At 44.2% G+C, this 13,884-nt stretch overlaps 1 protein-coding gene across 1 annotated transcript in view; it reads left to right on the top strand.

The window, feature by feature from the left end:
* CDK15 (cyclin dependent kinase 15) overlaps window positions 1-13,884 on the top strand; it is a 38,945-nt gene that overhangs the window by 430 nt on the left and 24,631 nt on the right. Inside the window, 7 exon segments of the mRNA XM_009284707.1 lie at window positions 3,427-3,576; window positions 3,729-3,823; window positions 4,469-4,548; window positions 8,158-8,251; window positions 9,041-9,104; window positions 11,133-11,256; window positions 11,819-11,939. Coding sequence (XP_009282982.1) covers window positions 3,427-3,576; window positions 3,729-3,823; window positions 4,469-4,548; window positions 8,158-8,251; window positions 9,041-9,104; window positions 11,133-11,256; window positions 11,819-11,939 — 728 coding nt within the window.

The raw sequence follows: 13,884 nt of genomic DNA, 5'->3' as shown, positions 1-13,884 counted from the left end.
GCCCGGCCCGGCCCGGCCTCCTCCGGTCTCCAGCACCAGCCGAAAACACGCGCGAGCGGCGTTGCTGTTTCCAGCACGTTTAGGCCAGCGAACGGGAGGGGGGTGAAGTTGGTTGTGCGAGGCTGTGCAAGGCCACCGGTACGCTGTTGGCACCAAAAGTGCAGGAAAGACACCTGAAGATACCTTTTAAATTACTAGAGGCACAAATAAAGAGCGAAGCTATAACCTACACAGGAAACCTGATCAATAACTAGCAATAATACCCGGCCGCCCTTTCATGCTCCATAAACCCTCTGAATTTAGCCACTGGTTTAAATGGGGGCAGGCCTGCACCGCAGTTTTCTGGTACACTAAGCTAGAGCCTTCCTGCAGGACGTGCCTTCTCTAAGTAGTTGTGTGTACGTGCACGGACGTGTGTGCGTGTGCACGACAGACTGCGCACACACGTTTTATGTGTGTCTTTATACATGCATAAATTTTACAAAATACGTTTAAAATACATAGACATAGATACACTTACGTGTATATATATATACACACTATATATATGTGTTTCTACTTGAACAAGTTTTGTAAAATGTGCTTTTTATGTTATGTCAGCAATGAGTAGACATTTCTTATATTGCCTGAAGCTTTCCTTTAAAAACTATGGTTCCGAAGACAGGTACAGGCTCTCCTTTATAAACTCTTACATTTTCTAAGGATAAGTATTAAACGTTTCTATTACAGCATTTCCTCTGCTAACTGAAATGAATACTCCATTTTTTTTTTCGATACCCAGAACCACCGGCCATTACCATGCTTTCTTCATTTACCAGCTCTCGCTAACTAGCAAAAGTTGGATGATTTTTCTTCGCAACAGAATAATTCCCCTCTACTCCTTGACACAGAATGTGCCTAAGATAATAATCCTCATATGAATTAAAATGTATAATTTTATTTTGTCTACTTGTGCGTTTATCTTTCCGTTCCTTTAAAATGCAAGTATTATTTATGCTTAAATATATTTTAAAAGTCCATTTGTAAAAATATGGTCATAACAATAAAAAATATTTTCCAGAATAAGAAACTTTGTACAGCTGTGCAAACAATGCTTGCATGACCAGTTTATTACCGAGTATGTTGCACCTAGACATCCTTTCTCATGCCTGGACAGCACATCCAAATTACTGCTGTATTCTGATGGCTCAAAGAATACGTAGAAAATAAATAGAAGACCGAAGTCCATAATGATAGATACTTAGCAAATTACGGCTAACTGGGGACTGCAAAAGAAAATAATGTGAAAGAAATCAAGCCTCCCAGGTGTGTTAGCTCCTTCTTGCCATGCAAAGGCTGGGTAGTTTGGTTGCAATGAGACACAGAAATTGTTCCTGCCTTCCCAGCACATTTTTGCTTAAAAAATCCTTTTGCTCAAGGAAAGAGCGTTATTCTTAGACACCAAAACAGTGAAGCAAAGGGGAGATTTCACGTCATGCCTTCAAATGAAAACGGAAGGACCTTAAGGGTCAGCATAAAAATTCCACAGTACAACACTTGCTCCCTCAGCCCTTGCCAGCATTTTTCTCAGCCCCTTCACCTTTACACTACTGTGGGTTGGGTGTTAGTCCTAGGAAGCCGCACAGCGAGTCCCACTCATGGGGAACTGAAAGAAGGGGGCTTTTATCTGTCCACATCCAGCATAAGTCCACTGTGCGTTGCCTGCTCAGTACATAATTGATGAAATCTATTTTGGGCTGGCTTCATCAGTTTGCTCTGGCTATTTTGACCTGTGGACAAGACTATTGTCTATCAGCTACAACCCATCGCATCCCTTAGACAAACGATCCAAAAGGAACAGACAGCTCCCCATACTGACATCGCCACCGCATCATGGCTATGAATGTAAATACCAGAGCAAGGATAGTCAATGTACAGCTCCTGCAGCAAGCACAACTCAGCCACGCAGCTCAGATATAGCTCAAATTAAAGCCTAATAGCATATAGAATAGTAACTGCTATAGACATGGAGGGAAGTCAAGGTCTGTTCCTGTATGAAACCTATCACTTCATTACCTAACATATTACACTGAGAGTTGCTTAACTGAAATAACTTTGAGCAGAAAGTTTGGATTTTTTGCTTAATTCTGCATCTTTAGTTATGAAAAAATCTTGACTGTTTTTAGAGGGCATGTGCCAAATGAGCTGAAATCAACGGAGCTGCTCCAGAGGTGAATTTGGATCACTGCGTGTTGGACTTTCAAAGGAAAACTGCAGAAATCACAGGACCGCTTGAGGCAGAGACCTCATGCGAGTCATATGAACTGTTATTACAGACAGAGGGATGTGGAGGAGCAAAGGAGAAAAAAAGAGAGACATTTTAATTGCATCAGGACAACAACATGGGAGACGTTGTGTGTAAGTGCTATCAGACCAGGATGCTGCAGCTGCTGTTCAGAGAGAAGGAGCTGCCAACATATCCAAGGCCTTCAGCACATGGAAGCAGTGTCCACAGCAGAGGTATTTAATATCACACCGTGATACTTGTGCATTGGGATAGGTTAAGCCTGGGTTCCTCCACTTGTTGTGGGAGTGCAAAACATTCACATTTGCTTCTAACCAGACAACATCAAACTTTGCAGCTTCAGGCTTGTGAAGCTACTGAAAGAGGACTCCGTGCCTTAGATGACAATAAATGCCTTTGATGTGATGAACAGGGAGAAGGTTGTGCTCCAGCGAGCTCTATGCCAATGAGGGATGGTAAAACAGGGAGGGAGCCAACAACCTACAGTTCTGGAGAAGGCAGCATGCCACAGATTACAAATCCTGTTATATTTGAGTCAAATGATAATGCAGGCACCCATCCAATGTAGCTGCTCAGGAGGAGCTTGCAGGCTGCCTGCCATTCATTACCACTGTTTTTATAGTTTTATAGTTTATGGTACTGTTACGCTGTATGGGCCAAATTAACGGGCTGTGTAAATTATACAGTGGTGAGAAAGGCTCAACATGGCGAGGGGTGCGGGGGCAGGGGGTTAAGGAGGAGAAGAAGACATAAATTTAAACTTCCTGGAATTTCACTCCTGCATTTGGTTTTTAGTCCCTGCTCTAACAGATTGCTATCTAGAGATGAATAAATCAAGGGTAAGAGAGAATAACATGCATTTAGAATGATACTGGTAGAAGTGTCCTCCACAGTTAAGGCAGTTTTATCTTTGTATGTGCTCAGAGTGAGCGCTACCATTTACCACAACAGGAACATACAGACAGTTGCTCCCCTTACAGACAGAGCTGAGAAACTGTACTGGAGATCTGTGACTGGTGGGGAGGGAGATGAAAATGATGTGAAATACTCAAAGTCAGTGCAGTCAAGGAGAAAGGAAGGAATCACATCAGTAAAATGGTGGTTTGCCAGTGATAATAGTTTGCCTTCTTTTCCTGTGCCAGCTGTCAGATGTAACCAGAGCACCCCTTCCTCTACCCTCGCTGCAGCCCCCGTGGCTCCACACCCTCCAGAGTTGGAGGTGCAGGACGCAGAGGCCTTGGAGTTACCCTGATCCTTTCCAGGAGCAGGATGTTGTGGAGAGGTTCAAATGGGTGAGTGTGCAGCATCCATAGAGCCAGACAGGAGATATTTCATCCTATGATTATTCCAGCCATGAATCAGTATTTAATTACTGAATGACATGCTAATAGCTTCTTGTTCTACCCAGCAATCTAAAACATGTACCCATTTCTTCATGAAGCAGAGACAAGGCATCCCATTTGGAGCTGCCACATCCTATGTACATCTAGAGAAGCTGTGTGAAGGATCCTGTGCAACTGTGTACAAGGGGATCAGCAGGTGAGCAAGGACCACCGGTGCCACTATTGCCTTCCCAGTGCCTGCTGAAAACACCTGTTACGGGAATCCGTAAGAATGAGCTTGAAGCTGGGGAATTCAGAGAACTTACAGGAAGATAAAGGCAAATTAAAAGTCCAGCTTTGCCTTTAACCAGGATATTCGCAAAACCCCGTCCCAATTTTTCAGGGAACTCCTCCACTACAGCCATGGAGGCTCCACAAAGACACTTTGCTCCGCAGCAGCATGCCAGGAGATTGACTGGTTGCACCAGGGAGGGAGCAAGGGTTTTCCTTGGAATGAGGGATCCCTGCATGATGGAAAAATTGGGGGTAAGGGCATGCTGCCATCACACAGGGGCAGGAAAGCTGTGAGAGGGTAGAGTGGGAACACTGCCCAAAGCCATGCTCTAGCAATACCCGGTCAGCAGAACGGTGCTACTCTAGCCAGGCGGGCTGGCTCCTGTTTCGCTGCTAATGAAGACAAGATGGAGGTGGTTTGTAATTCCTTTCTGAGCTTGGCCTGGGTGGGGCAGTGAGCCCTAGAAATTTTGCTTGGGTAAGTGTGGAGCACCCCAGGAGACTGTTAATGTTGCTGTCATGCTGAGCACTGAGGTGCTTTGTGTGACCTTCCACTCTGACCTGACAGGATCAACGGCCAGTTGGTGGCGTTGAAAGTGACCAGGCTGGAGGCAGAGGAGGGAGTGCCCTTTACAGCCATTCGGGAAGGTAAGACATAAAGAGCTGCTTCAAACATCGGTGAAGAGCGAGGGACATCATTCTTGAAGAGCTTTTGTTTTAACCTGAAAAAGCTCCATGTGACGTCTTCCTAGGTCCTTTCTTGCCTACTCAATGTGCTGGCTGTCCTTCTCCCAAAACTCTCGGTTTCCTTATTCCCTCATGAAGGAGGTCTTTGTGCTGGGCTGGGTAAGCATGTGATGGATGGAGGGGGAATCTGCTGGCTGGTGTATTCCCTCATGACAGATGCATCTGAGCTTGTGATAAGGAAAGTGCCAGCTGCAGCCAGAGCGTGTCCTTTCTAGCAGTGTAGGGCCCTCTTACACCTCCTGCCTTCTACCTGCTCCATAGTTGCTTCTCACTCCCATTTCTATACACTAGCACTGCACAGCAGTTTTTGGCGCTGTCACATTGGGCAGTTCTGGACTGGAAATGCCCTTTGCACCACGGTCTCTGCTTGCTGTTACCACAAATGGTGCCGCTTTCCTGTGTGATGGCAGCTGATACCTGGAGCATCGCAGATCCCAGCCTGAAGAGAAACACTTTCAATAAAACTGGTGTTTAATAACATCTATCATTTCATCCCGGTGAGAAATTCTTTCTGTCGGTTGACTTTGTAGAGCACTGGGCAAAATGTCTGCAGCTTTCTCAATTTCTTTGAGAAAGAAATGCTTTTGTTTAAGTGCTTGATTTTTGCTGAATGTATTTACATGTCCCTACAGACCAAGTTCACAAATGGCCTGGTTGATTAAGGCTTCTATTTTCGTCTGCTCTACAGTCCCAAGAGGATCATAATCTGGTTTCTTCCTTACACAGAAATATGCAACCTTTGTGCCAGTCTGCTGTCTGGTATTAGTGAGACCTATCAATGTAAGAGGTCACACATACTTTGTTTTCTACTTCTTACTGCAGTTCAAGACTAGGTTGATTTTGTCACGAGGATGGAGTGTCAGGGACCAGATGTGCCAGCTTTCACCGAGCAGCCCTAGCACAGAAGGACTCTCATACCAGTCAACTCGGAATAACGAGAGAGGTCAGTGGACCCACTCCAGGTTTATAACAGTGTAATTAAGGTAAGAAAGTTTACGAAGTCCTTAGTCCAATTCTGGGTGAAAGCAGAGGGATACCTAAATATGCCTATTTACAGAATGGCTTGTGTTACAGTTTCCTATACACATTTGCTGTGGTGCTTTTGCTCTGCATTTACACTTGTAGCCCACCAGTAAAATAAGCCTTAAAAAGCTTTATCTACATAGAACTAATGATGCTCTAAAGATCAGCACCCCTTTAACATGCTCTACTGGACAGGCTGAGAGCCTTAACTTCATTCATTATGGGAGAAAACAAGTGTGATCCTATGAAGGGTCTACTTTAAATAGATCTTTTGTGTACTGCTGAGCTTTGCAGCATCTGACACCTCAAATTTACAATGTAAGTCAGTAGCGCAAACAAAGCACAAGATTTATTAACACGGTGCATTCTCTGCTACCCTGGAGGAATGGCACTCCCCTGACAAAGAGCCACTTCACTCCAGGAAGCCCCACAGAGACGAAATGCATTTAAAGCTCAGTTCTGGCTGTAGCACCTGACACCCCAGCAGGGGGTTGTAGAAGCAACCAAGTGGGGAGCAGTTCCCAGAGGCCTGATTCAGGCACAGGAGCTGAATTCTCCGTATTACTGTGGACCCTCTGTACTGCTCCTCTGGAGCAACAGCTCTGGTCATACGGGATTTTTGAGGAATCACAGAGCCAGGTTAGCAGCCCCTTTTCCGTAGCAGATGGGATCTAGCCAGAGTATCTTTACTGGGTTCATAGGCAATTAGGTGCAATGTGGAGCGTGTTTATGGTTCATACTGCTGTGCACTGGAAAGATACTGATGGTAGCTAAATGGACCAGCATCAGTACTAGAGGCAGTTTAGCTGCAGCAGCACTCAGCTCTGTGTAAGAACTAATTTACAATCTGTGCTGTTTCCAGTAGTTATGCTGAATCAGGCATCCCTTACTGCTCAGCAGTCTCAGTATTGACATATGCTTAGGCCACAGCTGTGTAATACAGTATATCTGGCTGTAGGGCTTTTAGAACCAGGTGAAATTGTTATGGTCACAAAAGGCAAAGTGCTAATCCAGTATAAATTTGCTTTGCCAGCATGAAACTCTTCAAATATCTTCTGCAGATTGTTTGAAAAACAAAAAGCAGCTTTTATCCAGGACCAAAACTCATTTGGCCTCCTATGGCCGGCCCAAGCTCTGTATTGTGTGCTTTGGCTAATTCAGCAGAAACGAGATTGTATGCCCATGCCTTATCTGAATGAAATTTGTAGCACTGTGTGGTCTGACAGAAAATTAATTTGGTTTTAATCAGCAGGGAAAGGTGAGTCTGGAGCAGCTCTGAGGCTATTCTGCTTATGTCAGAAGCTGAACTAAAATCTGGAGTCAGGGACCCCTGTTTTTGCTGAGCTTTGGGGCTTCTGTCTGTGCAGAGTTTCGGTATAACAGCTGGCTTGGATTCTTCAGTAGTGCCAGGGATCTACAGGCAGAGCGATCCCAGCTCCACCACTTCCCCACATCCCTCCTCTGTACAGAGCTACAGCAGCTATTGTCTCAAACCTGTGGTAGCAAATGATGAAGCTGTGCATGCTGTTCCCCCATAAAGACTATCTTTGAGACTTTCTGCTGAGAAGCTGCCTTCATGAGTGTGTCGGCTGGAGCCTGCTCTATCATGAGAAACCTAACGCAAGGCTGAAAGGCTCAGAAGGCTGTAGCTTTTGTCTTAGCATCAGTCAGTGCTCTGTGGTCTATATGGAGGCAGAGACTCTTCCCTGTGCTGCCCTCTCCATCAGCACACCCTAGATGTGCTGAGGCTTGGTGAAGGCATGTCAGCACCTAAGGACCAGGGCCACACAGTAGCAATGATGCTTGTAGATGGTTAGGCCAAAAGAAAAAACGTGCCAAAGTTGTATAAATACAAACAAGTTACTGTTCACTCAGTGACTTCATCATCTCTGCTCTTTGAGTTTTAAACTGAAGAAAGTAACCAATATGCATTCTCCAAGCTAAAAGCATAGAGCTAAGTTCAGCTTAGCATCTACAGTGATTTCTTCTGGCAGATTTTTACACCCTGATATTGTGAAGCTGGAAGCTGATAGAAACTCAGCTTTCCCCAGAAGTCTCCTAAGGGCCCTGCTGAGGGCATGTGCCAGGAGGTGGATGGGAGAAGGGTGAGAAGCTCAGTGACAGGCCGGGGGCTGCTGCATTCTGGCTCTGAGAGCTCCCAGCCCCTGCCTCTCGGCATTTGCCTTGAAGAAATTACTTCTCCTCAGCTGAGAAGCTGACAGCTGGGAACTGTGAACTGCTATTTCTGACAGAGGCAAGATCCCACCTCTGAGAGATGGACAGGTTCCTGCCAAGCCCGGAGCACTGGTGCTTCTCTAAGGAGCTGTTCCATCCTCCTCCAGACTCAGTAGCTGCTGCTTCTTACAGAGCTGCCAAGTTTGGACTATTTCTCCCCAGTTTTTTATTTTCACTGCCTTGCTGTGTGCACTGTCTCCTTCCACTTCCATCAGCAGTGGTTAAGTTGATCTTCCTTTTGTGTTTCCCCAGCTTCTCTTCTCAAGCGTTTGAAACATGCCAACATTGTACTGCTTCATGCCATTATCCAGACCAAGGAGACACTAACATTTGTCTTTGAGTACATGATGACTTGACCTTTTTCTGGCTTCCTATGGAGCTAGTACTGGGAAGTACTGGGAAGTGGCTGCGTAATGAATTTACTGCATTATGAGACACCTACAAAGAGACGAGTTGTAATCCTTTAGCGTAATGATTGATTTTCCTTCTCGATCTCCTGCTTTCCAGCCACACAGCCTTACTCTTTTCTTTCATATATGTGACAGCTGTATGCAAAAATGATTCCACATCTTGTCTCCACTAGGGTGGCAGACGCTATTTACCTCCATTTCTGCCTTAGCAACACAATAAAAGTACTGTTCTTGAGCCACAGCAAGGATAGGAAATAAAGATACGAGCTCACATCCCAGTTGGGGTCAGATTTGGCACTGACCCCAGTGGCTCACCAAGCTGTGGGTTGCTCTCATGGGGAGGGCAGAATGCCAATAAAAATGTTCTCAGCATGAGTCTTGCTACTTCTGTTGCTTTTGCTGATAGCTATGAACCAAATTATAAGGAAAATACAGGGGCTATGTCTTCTTACTGCAGCTTTATGATGAATTCTGGTACAAGTATGAATTCTGTTAACTGTCAGCTTCAGGTCATAAACTGCTAGGGTGAGATAACAGGTCAGCCAGGTCCCTGATTTGACCCAGCACTTAAGCACATCCTTGTGTGCTGCATCAGATCAGATCTTCGCCAAGGTGAAAGAGACACCTTTGTAGTGGTTGCATATTTTTTCCATTTACAGAAGAGGCATTGTTGGTAGAAGGATTTTACACTAGTAGCTTTGCCTCAAGATCTCCTCTTTTATTTAGCACACAGATCTAGCACAGTACATGGGCCAGCATCCTGGAGGACTTCATTCGTGCAATGTTATGGTGAGTTCCTTAAAAGACTAGTATCCCTTAAAGCATGAGGAAGTGTTATTTTCCACTATGTATGGTCATTGTAAATTGCTTACTAATATTTATTTGTTCCATGTATGACAAACACTCTGGAGAAAAGCTGCCTTTGATAAAGATGTAATAACGTCCCTTCCAGTCTCCAAAGCCTTTTTTCGGTTAGCCCCTCTTCCCATTTTTTGAGCCTGCAAGAGGACATTCAGCTTTTGTGAACAATGACATCTTGTGGCAAGAAAATCTGTCTCTACACAGATTTGTATCCTCTTATCATTAGAATACATTATTCATCTCTCTAATTAAAAACTCTGAAATCTCACTCTCTCCTCATCTGGAACTATCTTCATATTTACAGTAAGTTAAATCCCTTTGTTTCTACTACAGCTTTTTGGGATTGACTGGACCTGAGCACAGGTGAAGATGTACCCTTACTTTATAGACTGATGTTATAGTAGTCTCCTACTCTCCTTCACATTTAATTAATTTTCAGGATTGTTGCTGCACACTGACTTAAGGTTTCAGTGCAGATGTCCTGGGTCCAGATTTGTCCACCCAAATGCCTGGGTCCTTTTCCTGAGCAGCTTCAGTTAATTTATATTATAGCTGTCAAGAATAACTTCGTATCTTATCAAACTGCCTATTCATCTGACTTTGTCAGATCTCTCTGAAGTTCTTCACTGTCACTTCTTATCACGGCTAATCTAAATACTTCTGTCATCTTCAAATGTTGCCACCTTGTTCACATCTTTTTCCAGATAGTTGTTAAGCAACACCAATTCTAATGAAGTTTCTTGGGACCCCAGATTTGAAACATCCTTAAAGCTCAGATATGTCCAAGATGCAGTGTTGTAGTTTTGGCACAGATCTCAAGGGCTCTGCTACCAGGCGGGCTTGTAAAGCCCATGGAGTACATGGCTGTAACATGTACTCACTGGCATTTCTGTGAGTAAACACTAGCCCGCTGCTCTGCTTTCCTGTCCAAAATCCTCATTGTCAGCAGGAACTGAGCTGCAAAATGATTTACTGCTCCTTTAGGAGGGTCACCTAGCTTGCTTCATTTTTGCTGGCAAATGTTGTTTGTTTTTTCTCTGAGTGACTCCTATCAAATATGATGCAAGTATGCAGAATATTGCAGGGACACTTTTCGGTACAAAAATGACCTATGGGTGTCACTGTTTTTCCTCCTCTTCAGATTAAGCTTCTGGTGAAAAATTATCTTTTCTCTGGTGAAGTCTAATTACTTTTGCTGTGTTTTGTTTCTATCCACTCTCCAATTTCATACCTTGTTTCAGCCCAACTTATTTTACCTCAGGCTTATTTACACTGTGATGCTGGTGGGAGTTAGATATTTCTTTCTTGCTTGCTTTCTTGCTTGTTTTCTGCTTGCTTGCTTGCTTGCGTCATTCATTCATCATACCTTATTTGCTGTATCTGTTCAAATCAAATCCCTGTGTTTTCTCCCAGCTTGAAGATAACAGTTCACATCATTGTCAAGTAAGTCAGTTCACTGGTCCAGCTTATACTGGGAAGAGGTGGCGTGCACAGCAGCCGCAGAACTCCCTCTGCTGGTGTCAGCTGGCTCAAGCGGGCAAAACTTCCAGCTCCTTAAACCTTCATTTTCCTTGGCTGTATGTCTTTGTCTTGAACACTGAAATGAGAATATCTGCTGTTCTGAAAGCCGGCTCTGTGTTTTGGCAAGTTGCACTTGCTCCTGCGATCAATAGTCCATTTCTAAAGAAAAGTTAAATTTCCAAAATGTGCACTTGGGGACTGCGCTATAACTGCCCTCATGGCCAAATATTCCACCCCGAAAACCTCAGAAAGGTGCAGGGCAGTCATACCCCACCACAGTTTTCTCTTCCTCAGCCAGCTCTACTAATTTTTGGGATTTTTCTGGTTTCTTACTTGCTTTGTCTCTGCTTTATTCCAGTTCTCCTGAAGTTCGGAGTTAATGTATCAATGCAAAGTCACACAAAGTCATTTCAGTTTTTTGTTGGCTTTTTCTAGCTCTTCATGTTCCAGCTTTCGCGCGGCCTGGCTTACATCCACCAACACCGCATTCTTCAGCATGATCTGAAACCCCAGAATGTGCTCATCAGTTGCCTTGGTGAGCTCAAATTAGGCAACTTTGGTGAGTCAGTTTGGATACTGCTAATGTATCTGCTCAGACCGAAGCTTTAGCATGCATATACATCTGTATCCACAGCCAATTAAGGCATAGAAGCATAACCTCTTACTGAACTTCAGGAAACTATTTCTGTGGTCAGTCCAGCCTTTCTTGTCTTTATACTGATAGGTGCAGGGAGTAACCTCATTTAACTCAGAGCAATTACTGCCATGTAAAACTGGTTCAAGAGAATTGAGAATCAACCCCTCTCTCTTCAGAAAATAATGTAACATGTAGAGTCCACAGCAATGTGCTGAACCAAAAGGCTTTCTTGGCATTGGTTTGGGATGGCTGCTTCAGTCACAAATGGTAAAGCCCTGCAAAACTCAGCATATTGCTTGATCTGATCTGCCCCAGAGGTGTATTCCAGACACACTTTCTTTGTCAATTGCTTGTAAACTGCATTGGGATTGCTTGTGTTTAAAGATCCAAGGGAAAATAATGTCCTGTTTCCAATTATTATCATCTATGCATTGTAGAGGTAGAAGGACTTTCCTAACACAGCAGTCTTTTTTTTTTTTTGCAGGCCTTGCTGGTGCCAAGTCCATCCCCAGACAGACATACTCCTCTGAAGCGGTGACACTCTGGGACCGTCCTCCTGATGCGTTGCTTGGAGCTACAGACTATTCTTCTCATCTAGATATCTGGTACTGACCAATTTCAAAGCATCTGGGGTCCCTTGGAAAAAAATAATCTTTATCTGAATTAAATTAAGTCAACCAAGTTACAGTAGATATAGTCATAAGTAGAGGAATTAACACCTGTGAGCAGAAAATGTGTGAGCAGTGGGGAGTTTTGTACTGCTGGGTTCATAGAAGTTTTGGGGAATGATGTCACTACACCTCAGCTATGGATTTATATAAACCTCATCTGATAATGAAATATGTACATCTCATTTGGTAACATTTATGAAGCTTTTTCAGGTCTTGCAACAGAACATGTTTGCTTAATGCACTTATTGTTTTGTATCTATGTGGTCAGCTGAGTCACTGGTAGCTCTCTACAGCAATGGCTTTGTGAAGAAACAATGGAGCCAGTCACAACTGCACCAACAATGACTTTGGCCTTGGTAACAAAAGGTAGCATTAAAGGGCTTCTGAATGGGTATGGAGATAGAAAGGTGTCTGAGATTTTCATTATTTCTGTGATACTTTGTCCTTCTTCTCAAATAACATGTCTCAGATGCATTCTGCATTTCATACAGGAGAAGGGCTGTGTTCTGTTAAAGCCTTCTTACCTTATGAGCTCTATCCCAAAATCTTAACGTGTCTGGGAATCACAGGAAAGAAGCCACACATTAAGCAGAGCTGAAGGGAAAGGGGTCTCTGAGAGCAGGCAGAAAGCAGGAGAGGATGAGGACTTCACAGGGGTCCCACTGGTCCTTTTGGGCTGGCCTGGATATGTAGCTAGGCCCTAGGGTGCATCCGCCTTCTGGCTGACTTCTGCAGCAGCCTGAGCCCGCTTCCAGCAACACAGTCCTGACTTACTCACGACAACATGCAGGTCATGAAGTTGCAGGAGACCACCCTTCTTCTGGGTAATTTTACATCTGTAGATAGTATTGCTGCTTCACCCTTTCTTCAGATGAGTTAATTTTCTGCCTGTGCCTGTCACACTGGGACTTAATTCTTAACTGCTCTGCAGAGTCAAAGGCTGGGAAAGGGTGGGAGCGCAGCAAGCTGAAGAATGTGCAAGAAGAGGGCTGGGTAAGTTTACAAACAGCAAAGCTCCAGGTCTTCTCAGGCTGTATCCCCCCTCCAGAGATCTGCGGCTTATCAGAGACGCCGATGGCCTAAGTCTGGAGGGCAGTTCAGGGAAACAGGAGTTTTTAGTTTGTTCACTTCCCTAGGCCTGCTGCTAATTTAATTGCTTAAAGATTTCTCCAAGGAGGAAAACCTTGCTAAATTCTAATGGCTTCCAGCTGCTAAGCCAGTCTAAATAGTCCTGTCTTCTCTCCCCCACTACCTGTCACCTCTCCCCTCCAGACAGTCTCTCAGGAACGTCTGCTGAGTTTGAAGAAGATGCCTGCCTAGCAGATTGGAGGGTTTGTATTAGGCGGATGCTGGTATAAGCCTGTTTCTTTTTTCCTGAAAGTTGACCCCTGTCCAAAGCCCCAGCTACGCACAGAAAGCCTGGCATTTCTGCCTGTGCAAAATCAACACCCCCACTACATAACTGCTCTAGTGTAATGAATAGCAACATAGGAGTGGTATACAAAGATCCCATCCAGCACTCTGACCAGCTCTAACAGCACAGTACTCTCAGTCCCACTGAACTACATTCACACTATAGGCACCTTTGTTATAACGCCTCCTTATAATAACAACATTCAAAGTGTTTGCCCTAAAGAAAGGTGTCACGCTGAGAGAATAGAGAGTACTTCAGTGAGCTCTATTCAATAACTTCCTCTAACAAGAGTCATTTATTATCTTGATGTACACTGCATTTAAGTTCAATTTTTGTCTATTAGGAAATAATGTGAATTCACACAGATGTTACTTGTCTATTGGGAAGAAAGAAAAAAAAACGCCTGTGTCTTTTGGATGCTGCAATTTACATGAAGGCAGGTCAGAATGCCCTTGGTAATGGCAT

The sequence above is a fragment of the Aptenodytes forsteri genome, unplaced genomic scaffold, assembly GCF_000699145.1.
Source record: "Aptenodytes forsteri isolate BGI_AS27 unplaced genomic scaffold, ASM69914v1 Scaffold183, whole genome shotgun sequence".
Taxonomy (NCBI): domain Eukaryota; kingdom Metazoa; phylum Chordata; class Aves; order Sphenisciformes; family Spheniscidae; genus Aptenodytes; species Aptenodytes forsteri.
The sequence above is the reverse complement of the archived record's forward strand: the minus strand, read 5'-3'. Positions and strand labels throughout refer to the sequence as shown.